The sequence below is a fragment of the Cariama cristata genome, unplaced genomic scaffold, assembly GCF_000690535.1.
Source record: "Cariama cristata isolate BGI_N322 unplaced genomic scaffold, ASM69053v1 scaffold5510, whole genome shotgun sequence".
Taxonomy (NCBI): domain Eukaryota; kingdom Metazoa; phylum Chordata; class Aves; order Cariamiformes; family Cariamidae; genus Cariama; species Cariama cristata.
In genome coordinates, this window is record NW_009593946.1 from 30,188 (window position 1) to 55,213 (window position 25,026).

The 25,026-nt window shown below is 37.3% G+C and overlaps 1 protein-coding gene across 1 annotated transcript in view; it reads right to left on the reverse strand.

Annotated features, from left to right (window-relative positions):
* The window catches only part of FIG4 (FIG4 phosphoinositide 5-phosphatase), a gene marked incomplete at its 5' end in the record, with an annotated part of 53,124 nt that extends 28,105 nt beyond the window's left edge, over positions 1-25,019 (reverse strand). Inside the window, 11 exons of the mRNA XM_009696060.1 lie at positions 877-1,010; positions 3,068-3,165; positions 3,802-3,964; positions 4,399-4,499; positions 6,075-6,203; positions 8,976-9,124; positions 10,392-10,442; positions 11,776-11,932; positions 14,922-15,045; positions 16,108-16,206; positions 24,972-25,019. Of these exons, the coding sequence (XP_009694362.1) occupies positions 877-1,010; positions 3,068-3,165; positions 3,802-3,964; positions 4,399-4,499; positions 6,075-6,203; positions 8,976-9,124; positions 10,392-10,442; positions 11,776-11,932; positions 14,922-15,045; positions 16,108-16,206; positions 24,972-25,019 (1,253 nt within the window). The remainder of the gene's footprint in view (positions 1-876; positions 1,011-3,067; positions 3,166-3,801; positions 3,965-4,398; positions 4,500-6,074; positions 6,204-8,975; positions 9,125-10,391; positions 10,443-11,775; positions 11,933-14,921; positions 15,046-16,107; positions 16,207-24,971) is intronic.
* Between the last annotated feature and the right edge of the window lie 7 nt (positions 25,020-25,026).

Consider the following 25,026-nt stretch of genomic DNA (forward strand, 5'->3'; position numbering starts at 1 on the left):
TGTATCAACCAATTTATAATTGCAGCAACTAAGGATTGTTTTCCAAAGCTTTTTTATAAAAATTTAATTGACAAACATTAAATATACTCCTGCCCTTCGAACCATACCAGCTTTTCCACTGCTTCACTCAGACTAATATAGTAGCAGATGCCTGAAAGTTGATCCAACAATTCTTATCATTCTTCTAGAACTTCTGGTGTTAAGAGATACAGTAGACATATGCAGATCAAGAACTTTACAAACAAGTTGTGTGTTGCTTAAGAATAGCAATCCATACCTGTAGATTTAAGATGTTTGTGCCTTGTAAATATTTCTACATTTAGGAGAACATTAATACTTTTCACATGATCCTAGTACAGCATTCTACTGTCCAAAATTATAGCATAAAACGTTACAGAATATATTTGCCTTTCTAAGATACATGATTCTAATAATCTAGAAGTTTTATAACATTGAAGTTAATGCCCTCATTTCCTTTTGGAAGAGGAAATGGAAAACACTCATTGATACGAAACCCCTTGTTTTCCAAAATTTTGTAACTCAATAAATTCAATGACTGAAATGGAACACCTGACAAAATGCAGTGTTTTGACTAATTCAAAACAAAAAGTGAATGCTGATAGCTTTTTTCATGGCTTTTCTCTAAAATTTCTCTTTTCAGAGAATTTCAAAGCTTTCAGGCCTTGCTCTACTTTGGTAAGTAACTACAGAAAACATTAAAAATCTTTCAAAAAGCTGAGGTTTTACTCTGTCCATAGATGTCAATAAAATTCTCCCATCATTCCTAAGCTACATTCAACTGAAAAGCAACACACTCAGTAGCATACAGTTTGTATCATGGCTAAGAGTACCAGTACAAAGAAGGACGTTTTCTACCTTTTTGTGTATTTGGCCATATCCCAGGGTATATATATAATTGCATGCTCTGGGGGTAAAAACTGGTTGAGATATGTCACAGCAGCAACAAGTTCTTCACTAAGAATTCTTTCATGCTTTCTTTTTTCACGTTCCTTTAGCAAAAGGAAAAGGAAGTTAACATTACAATTTTCATTATCAAATGTACATAACCCATATACATACATACATATGTATATAACGGAAATTAAAAGTGGAAGCTGTCACAACAGTGGGCAGTTCTTCATAACTAGGACAATTAAATTAAGAACAGAAGAGAAAAATCTAAACATTCTGGGTTTTTAACAATTGATCTGTATTAGTTGTAAAAGTCACCTGTTTCAACTGTGCATAATCACTGGCTGAAAAATGGAATCCTCTAAGAGCAAAGAAAAGCACACAGAAACAAAAGTGGTAATACAGATAAAATGGACAAAGAGAAGGAAAAAGACAGGCAGAAAGGAAAGTATTCCATTCAATTCTGGGGTACAAGAGGACTTAAGCAAATTCTTCTCCATTACTGACAGGAGATGGGAAACAGCAGCTCCCACCTCCGAGCTTTACAACAATTTTAAAAAATCAGAATTATGTTGCCCTTCTCTGAATACAGCATATGTTTTGGCACCCTATATATTAGTATGGCTTTTCTCTCAACTTCATCCAAACTATGTTACACAAACTACTTTAAATATATAACAGCAGTCCGAAATAAACAGACCCAAAGGAAGCCTAATGCATTCATTACTAGTTAACGAGTTTCTAGGATAGACAGATATAGGAGGACATAGATTTATATTTCATTAACATTTAAGGAATCAAATAATAAAAGTACTGGAGATAGAAGTGCTTAGCATTTCTGTAAAAGCAAGAGCAACATCCAAAAAAAAGGTGTTTAGATTTGGGGGCTTCCGCACCCTCGCTTTTTTTTTTTTTGAAGTGGTACATAAAGTAATAAAAGAACATAAAGTTTAGCATCTTAATATTGACCATCTACAGAGAGGGAAAGAAAGAGATTAATTTTCAGCCATTGTATCAAAAAAACTGTGAATAAAAGCATATAATGATTCATGTGTCAAGGTCATGTGAGCCTAGACTCACACTATAACAATGGCTTTTGAAAGGTATGGCTGCAAGAGATAAAATCTTTTTCTTGTCAACAAATGCTATCCTAAGTTGATTCAACAGACTCTTGAACAGTCTGAAAAGCACTCCTACACAGAAAAGCTTCTAGAAATAGAAAATAGGTTATCTAGGTGCCATTTATTACAACTTAGAGTTTTAAAAGGCTTCCTTTTGTATTTTCCTTATTTTTTTATACTGGGAACAGATCCTACATGCACATAAAAGGTACTTTTTTTTACTAAATACAGTCCTACAACATAATAAATTAAATGTTGAGGTTTTTTTAAGACTAGAAAGAAGTAAGATATGATTCTAGCAAAACAAAATAATATATTAACTTCAAATGTGGAAACAGACACAACCACAGAAAATGTCTGGATCAGAGCAATAAAAACCAAACCAAACCAACACAAATACAAGATGTAATAACCAAAATTACGGCACCACACAGAATCCAAGCTTTGTACCACAGCCTCTCACACAGCAGTGAATTAAATTACTGCAGCAATTGTGAAGCTCTCCCCATTAGTCCAGCCCTGCTGCCAATGGCACTGCCCATTAGCTAACATCAGATGCTTCGGTTTTCTCTCCCACTCATACTTCCATGACTTTACCACACGGAGCAAACAACAGAAGAGAAGTCTTTATTGTAATATTTAAAATAACTCAGGCATCTGTGCCAAGAAACCTACAAACTTCACCTTGCATGGAATCATACTATTTTAGTATTTTTTAGTGCTAAATTAAATTTAGTGGCAAATTCATTTGGACTTACATCTAAGGGGTAATAGCAAAAACCTGAAAACAACAGTGCAAGGTTGTTGTACTCGAAGAACTCTATAAACATAGGAAACTTCTTTTTTTGAAAGGCGGTAGTGGAAGCAGTTAGAAAGTTATGTACTATACTGTGTAAGATGAGATTTATAAAGAAAATATTCAATTTATAAGGTAATATTGTTTACAACACAACCAAAATTACACAGAAACTCTACAGAAATAAGCACAGTATTAAAAATTAGAAAACACATAGAACATATTCAAAATATTGTACCTTCACAAGATTCAAAATAATAATGGGAGAGCCAAATCTCTGAAGCATTTGGTCAAAGTGAAGAGCAGCAACATGCGCAAAAGGATCTGCTTGGTCCACTGCAACAAATACATATATTCAGGATGGTATTAAGCGAGCTGTAAAGTCACTTATATCATTTTGCTCTAAAAGTACTCTTCACAAAATACATACTAATTATCTAATAGTAATGATACATACTTTCCCTTCTTTTCATGCAAAAGGTGTTAAAAAAAATCTTCCCTTTTCTAAATTGGAAGCAACTTCTTAACCAAAACTTTCACGGGATGCTTACAAAGAGCAATTATTCTGGCCCCATTAAACTTAGCCCAGACATTTTCCACTATTTTCAAGAGGTTCACAATTTTATCCACAATACTACAATAAATGTAGCTAACTTTGTATACAAAATAAGCACAAGAAAGCTGACATCTTCAAACAGAAGTTTTTTGTATTCCATTTCTGAAAGTAAAGTCTAAGACAGAGGGTTTTTTCTATTCATTTTCAACAAATTCAGCTTTTTATGTGGTTTAATGTTTGCATGCCATTATTTTATTATAAAGAACACTGATTTACCTTAAAATATGGCTTCCCAAAGAACAAATGCATACACAATTAATTTATTTTTGCAAATTTAGTTTTCACATACTCTCTCAGGTTTTCCTTTAGGACATAGCACTAACCATAATCTACCACAAAGAGGAACTTGTACATACATGTTATGGGTGGCTTAGGCATCATAGTTGAAATATCTTGAGACCAGTACAGAGGGACAGATCCTCGAACCTGAACGTAGGAAGAGTAACTCCCTGCAGAAAATGACATAACTGAAGCATCATAAAGTATTTGTTCAGTTTCCACTTCATTAGCAACATCTCCCTAAAACAAACAAAAATACAGGAGGTAGATACCACACTTCAGAGCTGCATGCATTATAGAGAACTATTCATTACAGAATACAATTAAACTGTAAGACACCAAATCACAGCAGTGAGAACATCACTGAGGATTAAATTCCCATTTGTCCCTAAATGTATATTATCAGATTTTGACTTTTTTCCTCTATTTGGTAAATAACATTATCTCCGAGTATGAAAAAAAGAACTGCTGGCTAAGACTTTTTATTTTAAGAACAGCTTTATTATCTCAATTAAAAATGTAATGACAGCTGTGAAAACATTATCTAATAGCATAATTTACAGCCAAAACCCTAACAACCGTCTAAAACATTTCAGTTCCCCAGTGAGTCAAGCTCAAACCTTCATATTTTTGGGAGGAGCAGGGGGGAACCCCTAAAATCACATTTAATTTACCTCACAGTTTGCTCCTCGTTTCAGAAACCGTGTTCCAGCAAATTTGCTTGATCTTCTGGCTATCAGAGTGACATATATAGGGCGACCGTATATTAACAGTTCTTGAAAGAGAAGTTAAGGTTGACATGTCACATGCAATTTTTCATTCACTTACTTCACGTAAGCGAAAATAAATTCTAAAAAAGTTATACAAAACTGAAACATCTAATTTCCTAAAATCTCCTTAACAGTGATGAGTATCACTTCCAAATTTATTTGCAGATGGGAAAGAGCACTGCCCTTTTCAACAATCATTTTTAAGAACTTTGAAAAGGGAATCTACATTACAATACATCAACCACTTTTCACAACATACAGAAGAGAAGTATTTCTATGTCATGAATTGACAATGGAGGTGAAATAAGTATAAGATTCACCCTGAGCCACAAATACTGTTTTTGTGAATACTGGGATTAAAGCCTAGAAGTTGCTATTTTCAGATCAGGTATATTAGTCACCTTCTAGTTATTTGTCTGGAAAAGTAGATAAATTTGCAACCACTTAAGTAACAACAACTGAAAGCCAGAGGCAAACAGCTACAGATGCAGTAGTGGCTTTCTTTTAGGATTTTTATTTTTTATTAAAAACAAAAAAAAGATAGAACCAGATGTCTAGCGTGACTATCACTGCTTCCTTAGTGTAAGGGAGGCAAAAGAAAGACGAAAGAAGACATTAGCTCATCAGATACCTAGAGCAAAGACTATTGTCACTCACTAAGCAGGTGCAGGCATAATGCTGGTAGTCAGATCCACAGCTACTACTTTAAGTAAAACCACAGATGAAATAGCGGTATATAAAAAACAGATCTAGCTTTCTGTCTGGGGACTAAGCCAAAGACCAGCAGCTTTACAATCATGAAAAGGCAAAGTTAAATTTTGCAGACACCACTAACCTTAACTTCATAATTGTATTTACTTCCCCAGATGTTTTGTTGATAGGCTTTTAAACTAACATGATACTGTTGATGATTAGAGTGACTGTAATATACTAAATTCTTATCAACTAAGATGTTAAGATGGCATTTCTTTGGAGTGTGATAGGCATTTGTGCTTTTCCTCCTACCACTACAATGTACGCAAATCCATTTACCCATTTTAAATAATATATAGTCAGGAAAAAAGATTTTCAGATGTTCTAGTGTTTATTTAACTCGCTTCACACAGCAGGTCTGAAGTTCTATCATCACTTTCAACAGAACCAGAGTTAAGTACAAGTATTTCTGCAAATCTCGGTGACTAAAAAAATGTTTTACAGAAGATTAGTAAGAGAACATTTCTATGTCAGCAACTCAGTTCTGTTTCGCTTTTCTCCCCTTCCTCAAATATCTGTGAAAAAATAAAGCTAGGCATCAAGATCCTCTCAAGTTCTTTATTACTAAACCCCATGCTTACAAACAGTGCCTTACTGAGAATGCAGTCTACCGGTGTCAGGGCCCTGTTACAAGAACACAACCATATTTCTTATTTAGCATAAAACCTAGAAAAGTAATGAAAAGAAAAAAATGAAAATAATTCTAAAATTGAAAAGTATTTACATGACAAAGAAATAATTCAATGTATTTCACATGTTCAAACTTTAAAAAAAAAACAACACAAACAAATGATAACCCAACACTTGTTACAGTAGTAAAAGGATACTTGATTGCCCACAGAATCCATGAATAATATACAGCAGCCAGTCACGATGAACAGTATTTTTTACTGCCTCCAGAAGCTTGCCATTCCACACATATTTTTCATAAGGCTTACTGCAAATCCCAAATACACCTAGGAAGTTGTTACAATGAAAATGCATTAACAATTAAGAAACAAGCTTACCTGCGTTAGACTGTTTTAAAACCCAGGTCCCTGGACCTTTATGTTGATTTGCTCTTGACTGCAACTCAGCATATCATTTACTTGCAGTCTTGCAGTTTGCCAAACACAGGTAACTTCAAGCACATGCTGAAGTTCAACACTTAATGAGGATTTACAATTTCTCAATGGTTACCAGTCATTGTAGCATTTGAGCGCCTCCATGCCCAGGTTTCTGATACTTCCAGTACTGAAAACAGATCTCTGCATGGTAGCAGCTGAGGATTTGATAATAATGGAAATAAATCAAGTCAAGAATGCCAATTAAGGCAAAAATACTCTCATAGGAGGACTTTATAAGCTTTTCAATTCTAGGTCAGCTCTGGAGTTACCTATTAGGCTATGGAAGATCACGCATAGCCCTGTCCTCTACAAAAAGTTTGTCAATTCTCTTCTCACATAATTTAAAGATAATAAAAGTTAAAGATAATTTAAAAAGTTTCTCCAAATACATTTGCAGCAAAAGGAGGGTCAGGGAGACTCTCCATCATTTGTTGAATGCAGATGGTGGTGTAGTGACAGGGGATGAGGAAAAAGCAGAAGTGCTCAATGCCGCCTTTGCCCGAGTTTACAATACCAAGACCAGTTGTCCTAGGATGCCCAACCCCCAGAGCCAGGTGTTAAGAACGGGGAGCTGAGTGAAGCCCCCATAATCCAGGAGGAGATGGTTAGTGATTTTATGCCAATTAGACTCTTATAAGTCTATGGGCCTTGATAAGATTCACCCCAGAGTAATGAGGGAACTGACAAAAGAACTTGCCAAACCTCCCACAATCACCTACCAGCAGGCTGAGGGGAGACATGGTCATTCTCTACAACTGCCTGAAATGAGGGCGTAGCAAGGTGGGGATCGGCCTCTTGTCCCAGGCAACACGCGATAGGACAAGAGGGCATAGTCTGAAACTGCACCAGGGGAAGTTCAGGCTAGAAATTAGGAGGCATTTCTTCACAGAAAGGGTCGTTAGGCATTGGAATGGGCTGCCCAGGGAGGTGGTGGAGTCACCATCCTTGCAGGTGTTTAAGAAAAGACTGGATGTGGCACTTAGTGCCATGGTCTAGTTGACATGGTGGTGCTGGAGCAAAGCTTGGACTCACAGGGAATAGCTTTTCTTAAAAAGGAAATACATTGTTTGATTATCTTTCAATTTTTCCATCAGATTTAAGGCATACTATATACAGCATTACTTTTAGACTTTTAAATGGTAGTATGATAGATGTTTACAACCATTTAACATGGTAAGTCCAGTATTAAAGATGATTAGTTACTTATCTAACATTCGTTATCATTGAGCTGTAGTCAGTGTAGGTCTATTCTAGGTGTTGTGATGAAAGAGGATCAAAACCAAAAGGGTGGACAAAGAGTATCAACATTTATCTTGCATAAATTTGGGTCAGGGGTTGTTTCAGGCATTTCCGTATTTTAACTACATGCTTGTCAGACCTTCAGCGTCCCCTTTGGAGGCACAGAAATCAGGACCAATAATTCCTTCTTCAGTGCCTCAGACGATTCATTTTGGGTTAGAAGAGATGGAAAACGAGTCATGCAATTCACACTATCTCAAAGAACCGAAGTTACTTTAGGACAAGTGGGATTTTTGTATCATATTTCTCTGTGTATTATATTTTCTGTGCAACAGAGGTTACACAGCAGGTAACTACAGATAAGAGTGGTAATGCAGAGAGGCTGCTGAGCCTCTTTATAACCAGTACAAGCACAGATCCAGATGTTGCATCTAGGCTGGCTTCCGTAACAAGTTCATAGTGTTAAGCAAAGTAGTAGTAGACTTCCTCTATCCTATTGTTTTGCTTATCAGTGATGTATTTAAAAGGCATGATTTTCTATTACTACCTAAAGATGGCTAGTTGAATCTCCACAGCTGTTTAAGATCACTTTTACAGCAACATATTCACTATGAACCAAAGGTAGCTCTGTTATTTCCAACACTTCATGATTAAACAAGTAAAAAAGTAGTGTCACATATACAATACCAAAAAGTTAAAAAAATTAAAATGTAACTTTTTGACAAGCATTCAGATAATTAGTAGAAGTCATGGGGCAATAAAACATAAAAACATCAACTTCAACAGAATGAAATCCAACATCAAGAATTTCAGGGGAAACTTTTTTTGTTAGAGCATGAAGCAAAAGGGAGAGAAAACAGTTTTCCTGTCTGGCTGGTCATCTTCACTCTTATGAATACGTTAGATCCAAAGTGAAGGCTGTAGTTTTCAACTGAAATCAATCATTTTTCTTAGACTTCCTGATAGCACTTGCTACATCAAGTTGATACTAACTTCATACAATTCCTCTGTCATCAATCTTTTCCAACATGAAACAAATAAGATTTATTAGTACTTCATCAGTTATTGCTTCCTACTCTTTGTAATTCATTCCTATTGGGAGTCAAATAATCAATTGTTGAAAAACGTCAGCATGCTCAATTATCTTCCTGAGTTGCAATGTAAATTAACAAAACAATGATTAATCACCTCTAGAAATTGCATTGTTCAAATTCAACTGTCTGTAACTGGCACTTTACATAATCTTTTATTAACTGACGACTGTTATAAGACTGCTGATCAATACAGAAGACCCGAATGTTTCTCAAAAGTAAACTGAAGTGGAACATATTCTAAACATACTCATGATCAACAACATTAGTTTAATTAGGCATATTTCCTTACCACTTCCACCTTGTGTTGAAAGTCCTTCATCTTCAAATATATCAAAACTCTCTTGTCGGGTCTGGGTTGTTTCAGTTTTTAATGTCTCAAGCGGCATTCTCAGAACAGTAAGATTATACTGAAGGGAGTGAGACAGATCATAGCTGTAACTGATAGACAGTTAACATTTATTAATAATTGTAGATGCACAGAACTTTTCTGAAAGCCCTTACTCTCCATCTGTACTGATATTTAACACAGTACTTTTTTATCCATTAAAAAAAGACTTTTAAACAAGATATACAGATTCTGATTCTATAATGGCAGATGATACAAATGATGTCCAAAAGAAGCTTTACAAACATAGAAACTGTTTACAGTACAATATCTGAAATTGTATTTATATTGTTCTTATAACTGAAAACTGAACATGCCTTTTGAACAAAGCATATCAACAAACTTAATTCACTATGTCCCAAGAAGCAGTCTCAAAGATCAAAAATAGCTATAACACCAGAAATATCCATATAAATACACAACTTCATTTTTCTGAGATTTAAGTACTACTCTCTGCTACCTGAACTCAAAACAGCCAAAAATTTGCTCCATAAAAACTGTATCTGTCCTCAAATTTGTCACTGCAGTACAGATGCATCTTAAGACACTTTGAACTTAAGAACTTTGGTAGGTTTTGTCTTCACAGATAAAGCTGTGACAAAAAGCCTTTATTTTCCAAGCAGGAGCATCTTCTAGATCGATATACCTTATAGTACTTGCAAGAGGGGTTTTTTTGTTTAGTTTTTTAAGTCTTAAAGTCTTCTAACTACTACTGCCAGGTTTATCATTACATTTCCCCCATTTTTCTGCTGTCCCAAAAATCTCATGTGTAATAGTAGCTGGGGCACAGAAACTTGTCTTAGGTATGGCATTTATGAAACAATAAGCAAGAGAATTGGTAATGTCTAGAAGGCCCTGTGAAAGATGTACCCTACAGAAGGTGTATCTTAGGTGAAGACCTATTTCTCTATCTTTGTTTCTGAATCAAGGTAAAGCTTTATACCTGGAAAATGATCAAGATCAAGAAAGAAAAATTGACAGGACAAGCAAACCCCCTGAAATATAATACTTTTCCAAAGAGAGAACTTCTGCATAATCTGGCAAGGCTGAACAGTCAGTGGAAACAGTAATTTCAGTGTCTACCTTCCACCATGACACTAAGAGTTCTATAGTTTTTAGCTTCATTGAGACTATGTTCCTAATCAATTTGTTGAAGGAGAAAGCAGGTTCAAAAGACACAGACAAGCAGTGTGATCATATGTCTTATTTCCCTAGAATACCAACCTAAAGCTCTTGGGTATTAAAATCCAAAAGCAGAATCTTATAGCAAGTTTAAATATACATTTTTTTTTAAAAAAGAAATTAGTAACTAATACCCACCTAAAATAGAAGTTGCTAGAAAGGTCCACATTTTGAAAGATTCTCAGATACCTAGCAAAATAATTCAAGTCAAACAGAAAATTATTAGTTTAACCAGACAGACCCAAAGAAGTCATTCAGAAGATGCCAGAAATTAAACTACATATAAATATTGACTCTTGCCATATGTTCCCTTCCTATCTTACTGTAATTGTTTTGACAGGTAATTCCACTAGAATGTCAGCATCTAGATTAAATAAATTAAATAGCGTGTTTGTTTTTTTTTTAATCCAGTGTCTACTCACATACATATTCTATTTCTTTAGGCAGTTGTAGATAAAGTTGTATTCTATTTTCCACATGTGTGGGTCAAATTCTCTAGGACTTACAGAAGCAAACTCCTAACAATACTATACAAGAATTAAAGACTTTCACAGTTATCCTCAAATAAATGAACAAGAAAAAAAGTATCCAGTTCAACATGTCATATCCTCGCAAATTCTCAGAACATACCGTAATACTGTCTATGAACGATAAAATGGATAACACCACAAATATATAGGTCAGATAATATGGTCTGCTGCATTCTACGAGGGGAGACTGATGTTTATAATCAGTCATACCTTAAAGTGGAAGCTTTTTTTAATAGTTACCATTGGCTTGATCTGACATCAGTTTATCATAATCCATCACTTTTTGACCATTCACACTTGGTAGACTGAAAAGCAGTTTATTCACACCATTTGCCTGGTATTTCATAGACATAAAGTTACCCCACCCTGATAAAAACACCACCAGGATGTAGTTGCACATTTCACACAAGGTTCCCTGCTGAGCAAAGGCTCAAATTTCTTTCTTCAGAAAAAAAGTGACAGAAGTGAAAAAAGAAGCGAAACTTACCAGTGGGTCAGTTTATCACCCTTTACAACAGCAACATTCACAAGATTCTGACAGCACAGAATCATTAAGTCATCTACTCAGAGCTTTTTGAAGGGCACAAAAGATCTCTTCAGGTGAGATTAACATGATGCTAGAGCTACTAACAAAAGAACAGTACCCCAAACAATATAAATCGGTATAAGCATTACTTTGCCCTTGTAAGAACAATGTTTATATTGGATGCTTCCCGGTGCACATTTGCTAGGATGTAGCTTTGACATGTAGGTGACATGGAGATGTGGACAAAAAGCTCTGAAGGACTGTAACGGTTGTACTTACCCTTCAGGTTAGAGGCCACAGAACTTGTGGCCCATTCTCCGTTCTTCCAAACTGATTCATCAACTAAGATAAAATGGCTTGAATGACATACTAACAGAATGAAATCCATGATCAAAATTTCTAGTTGCAGTTCACCATTGCTTAGAAAATATTCAAAAAGTACACACTGTTTACAACCATTATTTACCTGGCTTCATCAGGATGAGTGACCCTTACAGAGTCATTTGGAATGTAGATCATATTTGTATCTTCTATTTTATATATTGCATGACCTCCAATATCTGCCATTTTTCTTCTTTTTGTTATTAACACAATGTAGTAGCCTTCTAAAAACTTGACAAAACCTGTTAAAACAGCATTAAAATGCTATTAGTTGGATGTTTGCATTGATTTGATCAAATGTATTTAGAAAAACAGTACCAGAATTGTTTCAAGACTTCATAGAATTTTTGTTTTTTCTTAAAGTTATATGTATAATGTGCATATATATATGCACACATAGACACAGAGTCTTACAATTCACCCCCAGTAAGTGTTGACCCATGACGTACATAGTTTTTACTTTTTTTCCCGTTTCATTGTGCATATTTTTAGTATTAGGTAGTAGAGTTAAGATACTGAAAATTCAGAGTAACTTGCTGTCTACTTAAGATACTTGTATTTGCTTTTTATAAGACAATTGTTGTTCAGAGCAAGGCATACCCTAATTATTTCAGATATCAAAAGGCTAATTTTCCAGGGCAAGGAAATTCCCAATCTCAAATTTTCTTTTCAGGTTTATGTATTCTCTATTGGGGAGGAGCACGGAACAGCAAAAGGAGTTGAGGGTACAACAGCATCTTTGTGCCCTCTCTCCTTAACAGCAGGGAATTAAGTACCCCGTCTATAGCAGCATCTCCCCCAGATTAGCCATTCAGAGAACTAGGGGTAATCCTTTCTTTCTGTTTCCTCTCAGATACCAACACTTGACCCTGCTGAAGTCCAGAGGGCTAAGGAAGTAGAACAGGCAGTGTCCAGCTTTATTGACTACAAAAAGGCAGCTTCTGAAGCGTCCCCTCATTCCCTAATGCTACAGGGCACAGCCATACTTCTTTGCTTCTTTGGACGTCTCTATTACACATCATTAGGAAAAAGTGTAACAAACCTTTAAATACAATATGAATGTATAAATTCAAATTAAAAATAGAAATACATAACCACTCCTGAACCCAAATTTATTTCTAATACTGTCTATACTGTAATACAGCAGTACTAAGTTTTAATAACTAATAAGTTACATGAATTAGCTCTTGGAGGTAGCTGCCTTGACGGTTTGCTACTAGTAAAGAGCCTGAAACTCAGTCACTGCTGCACTGTCAACAAATACATTAAGGAGGGGGGGGGGAACCTCACAATTCACATTTTTACTTGTATTTATATTGAGTTCTTTTAGCTTTGCATTATAAATTAAAGAAGAAGGATGAGCAAAGTACACATTTTCCTCCCTGTCACTGCTGGAGGCTGCAACGTGACTGAATGAACTGCAATCTCTGCCTTATTAGCCCCCCTTGGAAAAACAGTCTCATCTGCACAAGGACAGCAGACCCTGCTGACAATAAGAAACAAAGTCTTCCATTTGAAGCAGCCAGACTATTGAATTTCAGTTGTTAAATAGCAGTCAAAGTTCTTCCTGTATCCTCCAGGTACCAAAATCCCTTACGTGAACAGTCTCTATCTTTTGAATTTCACCAAGTGTTATACCGAAGTCTGATAAGGAACCCAGCCTTGCCCCTTCGCCTGGTTCTCTCCATTTAAAAGCAACTTCTACTTTTAACACTATACAGCGAACCAGAAGTTAGCCTATCAGCACTCCCATTCTGAGTGCACTGAACGCACTGCCTCTGGTTAACAAAAAAATGACAGAGCAGAACAAAGCCGTCCTTTCCAATTCTACAAAAAATAGCCCTGACCTGACCCAGGAGGCAGAAATATACAACCAGTTGCATTCCCTCAAATTACATGTTTGTACAGATATGATTAAATAGAATCAAGATGGAAGACATCTAAAGCATATACTTTAGAAGTTCAAGATAATCTGAAGATCACTAAGAGAGCATGTTACTGCTAAAAAAAGAAAATCTAGAAATAGTACACTGTATCTGATAACCAATACATTTGTCCAGCTACAGAACAGAAACTCTCCTGTTGTAAAGAGTACATACAAACACACAATTGTGATGCAAAATTTTCATTGAACACAACCACTTTCCAACCGAATATACATCACATATTTAGATAGTCAGCACTGACGGCTTCTGCAAAAAAAGCCAACGCTGCAAGACTGTTAGAAGCTTCTTTAGGTCTGCCAATATTATTAATACTCTTAAATTATTAAGGAACATAAACCTCATCTGAGGAATTACTGAAAAGTGGATCCATTGCTAAGTTCCAAAATGCTTCATGGGCAAAGAGAATATAGAAGAAAGTTTGCTTAACCTGCCACTTGAGATTAGAATACTAATAATATTTTCTTATGTTTTGGTTGTTATACAGAATTCAGGAGCATCTTTTAAAGTAATTGTATTCTTCACCTCCTCTGCAGCTTTGCATTTAGATGTCCAAGTGTATATTGATGCAAATAAAGCACAAAGTATACTGTCTTGGGGGCTGTCAGAGCACACAAATATTTACTTTGGAGACATCACCCACCAATCCATCAACCTCAGTATCTGTCAATAGGCAGGGAAGTAGTGACTTTTAGATGAAGTTAGAAGCTATTAAATCCTTGAAGTTATTGTCTAGAATTATGGACAGCTGATCAGCATTTCAAAATTCAGTTGACATACTAGTCAGTTATACTTGTTCAAATATGAAAAAGAAATATTTAAATATGTCACTGCAAAAAGTTAATTTTAAAAAAATTAAGTCATCTTTCTGAATAGTGTGTAATGAAGAAACACAACCTAACAAAGGATTTCAACTTCTGTTGCACTTTTAAAAAAGCATTCTGTGAGCTCTGGAATTCAGGAGGCAAGGTTCCATGTGATCTATATCCCACAATCAGCTGAGTTTGATGATACCTTCAACCAAGCTTCTAGAGCTTAGCTATTTCTCAGATCTCTCCCATAGTGACAAAGAAGAGACTAGTTACAGCACAACTCTCACCCCTGTACTGGCCACCTGTTTTCACAAAATACATAGAAACTTACTTATCTTTGAGACTGAAATCTCTCAATCCTCTTCATTTAAAAAAAAAAAAAAATCAAGGGGAGATAGAAAGATATACAGCATGACATAGTAAGCCTCACCTCCTTAAGAAATAAAAGATTTTATAAAACCAAAGAAAACACTTACCTACTACACCAAAAGCAGAGACAGCTCGAGATAACCCACAAGAGCCCTTCTGCCCAATCTTTGTTCTGTTTCCCAGGTCTAAACGTCCAAGAAGTTCCCTCACCTCTTGCTGCGTATACACATGCTTTAAAACAAAGTCATTTAAGTTACTGTTTTGGTAGTTAAATGTTACTTTATGTCAGAGAATAGTAGAGTTTACTTAACATAAAATAAACCAAACAACTGCTTTACATTCTCTGTCTCCTGTTTCAGTCCTATCAACAAGTACAACAAGCTTTTTATGCACAAAATTAAACTCTCACTGCAATAGAAATAGTCATGATCACATGTGAATTCAAACATTCCTGAATCTTAAGTGTTAAGATTTTAAACCAAAACTTCCTGGAAAGGAATCAAGTCTTATTCTATTGTGTAGATTAAAACTCCTGTTGCTACTGATATATTATTTATTTTGCTTCAGATATAACAGAAACACTAAAAATTTGACTAGATAGCCATTAAATGTAGTTTGTACTTAGAACACCATAGCTGGACATAAGAAAACCATTAGGACCATATACATAGTAAGTTGAAAAACTCGGGAAGATTTCATTAAAGTGAACATGCAGTTTGGAGATCTTGTGGCCACCACCATACCACCACTAGTCATTTTCATGCTAATACTGTGTGCATCTGACATACGAGGAGAAGCTGAGAGAGTTGGGATTGATCAGCCTGCAGAAGAGAAAGCTCAGAGGGGATCTTATCAATGTGTACAAATAGCTGGTAGAAGGGATTAAAGAAGTCTGACGCAGACTCTTCTCAGCAGTATCCTGTCAAAGGACCAGAGGCAATGGGCACAAACTGAAACACAGGGAATTTCATTTGAACATAAGAAAAGGCTTTTTTACTGTGATAATAGTTAAACACTGGAACATGTAACACAGAGATTGTGAAGTCTCCAGTCATATTTAAAATGCAACTGGGCATGGCCCTGAGCAACCTGATCTAGTTGACATTGCTCTGAGCATGAGGGTAGGACTAGACAATCTCCACAGATCCCCTCCAACCTCAATTGTTATATGGCTCTATGATTCTGTAACATACCTTTGTTGAAACAGATTAAATGTGTAATATTTAAATTCAGCTCAACATAGACCATATTATTTGGACTAACTGAAAACAACCTAAATAGAGAGGCACTCACCTTATCATCGATTATAACCAAATCCTTTGGTTCAGTGCGATCTATTTTCAAAACACGGTATTTGGTTTCTGCAGGATTACTTCCAACAAGAAAATACCGCTACATAAAAAAAACAAATCTCAGAATATTGTACAAGATAAAGCAACCAAAGCCCATTGTAACATAATACATCAACAATGCCATTTATATAGTTTCTAGACTACATTCATTCCAACTAACATCAAATATGTAATATTCCATATAGACTGTTAATAAACTGGTTTAGACATCAATAACTTAGGTACATAGCCGTATAATCAGACTTTATAACTTAAAAGACCTCATTCTCTCCATTGTACAAGGAGGAAAAAAAACTTAAAATTGAAGAAAAGTGAAAACCTGTTTAGAGAGAAAAAAAAATGTAACTTACACCAGGTATCATCTAATTATGCCCTGCTCCAGCCATTACTGCTAAACTTTACAAAGCAAATAAGAAAACAAAAGCTTATACACACGAGTTTGTAACTTTTCATGATATAAAACTACTGTTGCTATATTGTAGTCCATTGCTATTTCTGCCAACTGGTCTTTCCTAGTCCATACTAAACACAGAAAAATTGTAAGTACTTCAGTATTGCAAGTTTTCTTCATTTTTTATTTCTATTTGCCATGATAGACTTCCCACCAACGTTCTTCCACAACACTGAAATTTAATTTGACCAGCCATGCTGGTTAAAAATATTACTTTTTTAAAAAAAATATTAGCTTTACTTCTCATTTAAAATATGAAAGAGACCACAGATAAACATATAATGTGTCCATTTCTCACTTACGGGAATCAAACTATAAATTAACTTCTACATTTACTTAACTAACAGTAAGCACACGTTGCAGGACTGACTTGCCATAAGCAGCTCTCCCTTTATTAATCATTTAAATCAGTGTCGTGCTACCACACAGCAAGGTGTAACTCCCTAATAATGCTCAGCCTAGTAGGAAAGCATGGCAAATTCATGTGGATCTATGCAGTCAGCTCTTAAGTGTCACATAGATTTAAGATGTGGGAGAGGAAATCAATAATAACATTCACACAAATCTCAGAATTTCATAATTTATAACAATTAGATGTTAAGAAACATCTTTCCTGTCAAAATATTTAAGGTGAAAGAAGAACTTAAAGCCCTCTTCAGCTTCCTTGAAATCACAAAACCATCTAGGTAGTCAGTAATCTCTAAAAAAGAAAATACTTAACTTCAAGAGCTATAAAAGGAAACATCACCAACTCCTGGCTCCACCTCGTATTCTGATATCCCAGCTCATATGGAGTGGCAACTTTTGCTGTTTACTCCCAAAAGATAGTAAAGAAGGCCCTTCAAAGTCATATGCCATGGCAGCACTCCCTCGCTGAAGCCTTTGAGGCAGCACTTTGGCACAGGATACTATTTCCTACTGATTTTTTCAGCAGCGATGTGCTGCTGTGCACAGCCCAGGCTCCCCAGCCTACCCCCTCAGGGCATGCTCCGCAGGAGATCCCCCAGTGCAAAGATCCATGCTTCCCAGGAGGGGAATCACAATGACAGGGAGTGGGTTGGAGCCCTCACTGCGTGGCACCGAATGGCACAGAGGTGGAGGATGGAGCTCCTCCGCTGGTATCACCCACTAGCAAGAAACACCAAGCCACCACGACAGACACTTGCTTAGGCCATGCCATCATACCACCTTCTTCTTTACGCAGTAGAATGTGAATGGGCAGAGGGAAACATCTTATTCATTTGTAATACACAGATGATAAGGTAGTTTGCATTTTAAGAGTGCTGCTTCTCTATCTGTAGAAAATTGTTAATTAAAGCTAAAAAATTTTAAATAGGCCATAATACCACAATGCAGCTCAGTGATCACCCCACGATGTCCAGCTCATTAAATGAGCATAATTTCTTCCCAAAGTGACACCTATGGTTACCAATAAATCATCGCGAATAAATACAGAACAGTACAACTTCAAGATGCTTGTCCAAACAGGAGCTTGGACCAAAGACCACATTTAAAATTGGAACACGGCAATGACACAACACACAGGAAGAGAAAGAGAGAGAGATTGACAGAGATGCAAATGCTATTACTAAGAAAGTTCAGCTGGATGCTTCTCCATTTCCATTTTAATGGACCAATAAAAACATAAGGAAGCGCCATGAGGAATGCATCACTTGCATTGCCTTGGCAGCTGCTATAGTGAGCTATGCACAGCTACAGTGCCAGCTTTGAGCGCTGCTGCTGCTTAGAACAGCATCAGAGTTAGATTAGATGAGAAGTAATTGTATCTGCAGACTATGGTACCAACCATCATAATGAATGGTACTTAACAAGCTCTCTTTGAAGTACTTTAAGGACTAATTTAGAGGGGTTGTTTACAGTTAGAAAGCTAGGCTTTGTAATGTATTAAGGAAGGTCAGTTGAGAACAATGTCAAAACCCAGCATCAAGGGACTTAAAGAAGCCACCTTCTCAGGAAGCCAGGCAATGGGAAATCTCTTGTTTGGCAAATGGGAATCTTACCCACTGCATGTTAGAGGATATTCTAGTGGAAGTAATAAAGAAGGAAACATCTGCAAAAACTTTTGAATTTGGACTAGTCCTCAAAACTAGGAACCCAAAATTAGACTTCTACTTGGGAAATTTTCAAGACTAGCTAACAATCAACAAACCTAGAATTACTCAAAAAACAGCATGATATGCCACTTCACATCCAACCTTCATGATCTGAAATGAAAACAAACATGACAGAAAACTAACAATGCAAAAATTAAACAAAAGACGACATTTCGGCATTAGCTGCTTCTGCTACCTAATTTATGCATCTAATGAATAAGTAAGTCTGTCTTACTGGATGATATGGAGCACAAATAAAACCATACCAGTGACATGTTCCACAATTAAATTTGCCATCACATGAATACTAGGAAAGAATAAAGAGAAATACCAAACAAACACAACACTGAGCACGTAACACCAAATAAAGTAATTCCTGACGTTGTAATATAATTGTAAAATTAATCAAAGCTAAAATGCATGGTACTATTTACAACTATTTTGATTAACAGAAATCATTATAGTAAACAAAAGTAGAATCCACAGGTAAGCTACAGTAACCTTTCTGGGAGTTTCTATCCTTACTCTCTTACTCTGTTTATTACTAAGTTGAACTGAACCAACTGAAGCACTTTCCAAGTGTCTCAAACTATTCCACTCCACACCAAAGCCACTGCATTTAGACAAATGGACAACCTTGACCAAAGTACTTTCTCATTAGAACAGTGCACAAGGAGAAACTGTGCAGCCTTCCTCATACTACTCTGCCTTCAACCATCACCTGAGATGAAACACGCTGTTTCCAGGTTTAGTCTGGAAACTTCTATTAGTGAAGCCAGAGATTTTCCTTGTGGCACTGCACCGCTGTAGAAGATTCAGTTTAAATACACAAGGCCATCGTAATTTTTAGATGAAGATGTGCAAACAACCAGGTCAATCTGACAGGATCTTTGTAAGTCTAGACTGCACTTTATGTCATTTACCTTGATTTTCAATCACTTTCCCACAGAAAATTATGTACAGGACTCCAGAATGGATTAAATATTCCATTTGTCATGTTCCAGTTACAGCACCACCCTTGACTTGAACAACTTGAAAATATTTACAGTCGTTCCACTGTTTAGTATGCCTACATTTGCATGCTGAATATATTTACCTTTACTTCTACCTCAACACTGATTGTTCCTTTTTCATAACCTCATTCTTGTTACTCATTTTATCTTCACCACTAGTTCAGTACCTTCGTGCTCATGAAGTAAATTATCACTTTAAACAAGGAAAAATACTCATTTAGTTTTAGGGTCATAACAAGCTTCATTTTGAAAATACCTATTTTTCTTTATCCTTCCATTATATTTAAATTTGTGATCATTTATCCACAAATCCCTCAACACCATTTCATCCAGAAAAGTGGATTCACAACAAAACCAAATCTATACAAGTATCTCTCTCCTGTTGATCTAGTGACTACATGATGACACCCAGGACAACACAAGACAAAAGAAATAGAACATATGTTGCCAAAACAACTTAGGCAGACGTTTGAAGACATATCTTTCACATGCAGTGTGGTGCTACCGTTTTTGAACTTCATTTTTGTTCTGCCTGAATAGCATATACCTTTCAAAACTTGTGGTGTTCTCATCACTGCTATTCCACCAAGTATCTGCCATACTCATAAATGGTCTCAGATCCCACATACACCAGTTGTTTAACTTTCTGTGTTTTATTGCCCATACATCTGGCAGTATATCAAGATACATAAGACAGAAATAGTGCTTTCCGGAGTTTCACAAACTCCTTCTCTTGTCCCAACTCCATCTTCTGCTCCATTACATCATCGCCATTCCTGGAACACCATTACAGAGGGAATAGGACAGTCAGCCAAGAGGGGCCATCTTCTGCTAATGAAACCGTTCCAGAGACTGAATTTCACAGCCGCTTCTAGCTAGAAAATTATGACAGCTAATGGTTGCCCAGTAGATTGTTCACTACTTTCAACATTTTTAAATGCATCAGATAACCATCTATATAAATCAGTGCGCTTCATAATTCACTAAAAATTCTGTAACTTTTTCTGTGAAATCATCTTCTACATTAAAGTTTCTCCAATTTGACCACAGTCTGACTTCAGCATTAAATAAGCAAACCTTGGTTTTGTTAATATAAAAAAAAAGTTTAAATTATTTTCGGAAGTTAAATTTAAAAAAAAACAAACCCACATAATTTTCCCTGGGGAAAAGGGCAGAAAAATCTACAGGTAATTATGCTAGTCACATTGCTTAATAAGCTTGTGCAAGTCATTTGGATACTGTGGAGATGGAAACTCTAGAAGAATCTGATTAGAATAAAATAATATTAAGCCTCATAATATCCTGAAAGATAGGCAAGTGATACGTCTTTATAGAGATGGCACAAATTGACTTATTCAATGTCAAACCACCTCAGGGGAATGATAATTTCCAACGAACTAATGTACAGCTTCCAGGTGGGCTTCATTTAGGTGATACAAACATTTCCTCTTCTCCTGAAGAAGAGGACAGTACGTTTTGTCTCTTATTAGTGATATTGCTGAAATGCCTTTACCGCCCTCTGGCGTGCATTTCGGCAGGAAATACATGCATGAACTTGAAGATAATTGCCATTGATCTGAATACAATTGTTTCAGTTCCTTTTTCTGACTACTTCTAAACAAGCCTTCAACTCCCAGGACAAACAGGAGGTACAACTCCCATCTCCGTGGTATTTATTGACCCAAAGCATCAGTTTAAAAGGTAGGTCTCAGCAACTACCCTAAATATAAACATTGATAGAAAATACAGACTTTTGCTCTCTGTTGCTTCAATTGACACTGTGAATTCAGTTCTCCTCACCATTAGGAGTCATAGAATCATAGAATGGTTTGGGTTGGAAGTGACCTTAAAGACCATCCAGTTCCAACCCCCCTGCCGTGGGCAGGGATACCCTCCATCAGACCAGGCTGCTCAAAGCCCCCTCTAACCTGGCCTTGGAGTCTTTCTTGTTTGACTCCAATAACACTACCAGAGTTTTTCCTGTTTGACTTACATAATGCTACTGCATTCTTAACTCCAAAAGAAAGAAAAAACAAACACCAACCCCCCTCCCCAAACCATTTCCACTTTCTCATCCATGTCATCTCTTCCTGCTTTAACACAGAGGGCTTTTACAGGAATAAGCAGTATGATCAGCATAAACGCCACTGTTCCTCCCACTCTGACAACTTAAGTCACCCCTTCCTTGTCCACTCAAGGTCTCCACGAGGAATCTTAGGATACTGTTTCATGTTACCTTGTATCTGATATAACTCCAGGTCCCCCACACCTACACTGTGTCTAGCAAGTGTATGGCCTGAGGGAAATCAGAAGAGTAATCTAAACCAGGAGAAAGCTATTCAATTTTCTGTCTCAGTGATGCTTCCATCATATCAGCAACTGTCACAGCTGGCAGCTGCATGATTGTGAGATTTTATGCAACAGAGTCTGCATGAGGGGTACCTCAGGGAGAAGAAGCGGGAACTTTTGTCAGCAGCCCAACCTGATGCTGAAGCAGCTGTAACAGCAAATTTCCCTCTCAAATTCTCTGTGACCTGATCAAGTCTGAAGTCCAGTTTTGGGCTCCCCAGTACAAGACAGACATTGGCATACAAGAGTGAGTCCAGCAGAGAGCTACCAAGATGATCAGGAGGACAGAGCACATGATGCATTGGGAGAGACTGAGAGAACTGGGTTTGTGCAGCCTTCAGAAAGCTTTGGCAGGATCTTACTGCTGTCTAAAACTATTTAACAACAAGGCGTAGATAGGACAGAGCCAAACTCTTTCAAAGGGTGGACGAACAAGAAGCAACAGATACAAGTTGAAACATGCAAAAATTCCAACTTAATATAAGGAATTTCTCCCTCCTCCCCTCTTTTTTTTTTTTAAAAAAAACCATGAGCGTGGTCAAGCACTAGAACACATTGTCTGAAGACGCTGTAAAATCTACATATTTGGAGGTATTCAGAACTAAGCTGTACACAGCCCTGAGCATCATGCTCCTGTTGAAGCTGCTCTGAGCAGGGGTGCTGCATTAGATGATCTCCAAAAGTCCCTTCTAACCTACATTAGTCTCTGAGTTTAAGTGCATCAACTCTGTTCAAATAATTACACCAAAATTATTCCTATAGCATTTTTCCTTTTGAAAAAACAGACTAGAATTTGAATATCAAAACTCAAAGTGCTGCAATTCACATTTTTTAAGTAAGAACATAACCACACTCAGGGAAAATACTCCCATTTTCATCTTGCACAAGTAGTGACTGAAGAAATAGCTTTGAGACACCATTACTCAGCTGAGACATTTCAAGTGGCACGCGCTGATCCACAAACCACTGCCCTTCATAGCTGATCAAAACCATCTTGCCTCCTGGAGTCATCAGGACTGCTGGATCTGCCCCTTATTGAATTCTGAACATGGCAAATCCCGGGCAAACCTGTCCATTCGGGCAGATACTGCCAGCTACACCACTAGCCAGACTTAAAAGACTGTGGTTTCTGAACTGACAGGATCAACTTGAGAGGCCCAGAGAACTGTGGCTAGCTGACAGAATCCTAAAGCCTAATAATGTCCCTGTACATAGCATGTTGTCTCTCAGGAACTGAGCCTTACAGCTCAGAGAGAAGTAAGCCAGATATCCATGTGTGCCAGTCACAAAAAGTCAAATCTCAGCTATCTGAAAAGCAGCATGAGTTGTGAGCCAAGAAACACCAAATTCAGTAATTCAGGAATCGTATTTCTCCATTGCCCTCCTCCCATATAACAATAATTTCACTGAAAATACAACAACAAACACCCTTTTCCTACAATGCTGAGAAAAATGATTAAGGCAGCCATCAAAATTCCTTTAGGCATAGGAAAAAACGTAACATTCTGGAAAGCAAGAGTAACTTCAATTTTTTCCATTTACTGGTACCAATAATTCTGCATGCTTTATCATCCTCCTCTGTTTCATAGGCTGCTAAACCGGGAACTAGCACAAAAACACAAACCTACTTCTGACAGAACCAATGCTGGAAGTCGGATTCTTCTTTATAATGGGACTATTCATGCAGGCCAAACTGCATTCCCTTCAGCCTACATATGCCATTTTGGTAAGTTTTCAAGAACCTACACTGACTTCAGTGTATAAACTATCTTTCTATTACCACTACAGGTAACATCCGAACTTAGAACTACAGCTAACTGTTGCATTTAAAGCCATGGTACTTAACTCTATACAAAACTACCTCAAATGAAAAAAACAATATGCTATGAAACAAGAGAAAGTACACAAAGAAGTTTGATTGGGAGCTGAAGGATGATAAACACAGTGGTATTATCTCAGGTTATTTACAGCAAGAATCAGATTCTGACTCACACATGGTGCTCATCACATGGCTAAAGAAGTAATTACCACTCAAAGCTCCAGTCCACTTTGCCCATGGCAAGAAGTACTGTGAATAGCAGGTTCTGCAACAGAATATTAAGGAACACTAAAAATCTTGAACAGCTTGCATCCAGAGGTCAGACTGAAAACTCTGGAAATTGCTCCACAAGCCATTCAGATGATGAGAACTGAAATCTCTCAGAAGTAGTAAACAAGTAGTTAATTCAAACCTTAATTCTTTCATTCTGGACAACTTCAGCTGTCCAGTTTTAATTCACCAGGGCATAAGTCAGCACCGTTAGCCTGGCTGAGTGACAAAAGCCACACAACAGAACAAGCAGGGAGCTGCGCAAACACTAACAGCAGCAGCAGTGTGAGGCCTCAACTCCCCAGCCTGGCAGCCTGCAGCACCCGCGCTGCATCAGCCACCACTCCCGCCGCCTGGCAGCACGGGGGCTTCGCTTCACAGCGCTGCACACCACCACAGATTCTAGACTTGGGTACGCTAACAGCACTTGGGCCAGAAACCAGCTCTTCCTTCATGTTACAAGGCAGAGACACGGGGAAGGCAAGAATGAAAAAAATTCTTTTTCGGTAATTCGTATGTTTTAGATTTGTGACCAAAAAAACCCCAAAAACCAACAACAGCAGCGAAAGGTGTAGAACAGCTTTGTGACAAGCTCCAGGCCAGCCAAGGTAGCAGGCCGAGGCAGGGCCAAGCCAGCAGAACTGCGGAGCGGGGACGGGGCCAAGCCAGCAGACCTGGGGAGCGGGGCCATTCTGCCGCTCTGCCCCAGGCGCAGTACGGCAGCGCGGGGGCATCAGGCGGGGCTCCTCCCCGCCCCCCGGGAGCGGCGGCGGGGCAGACGCTACTTACAGCCCTGGTCTCGTACAGCACCAGCTTCTGCACGGAGCTGATCATGAGGGCGGCA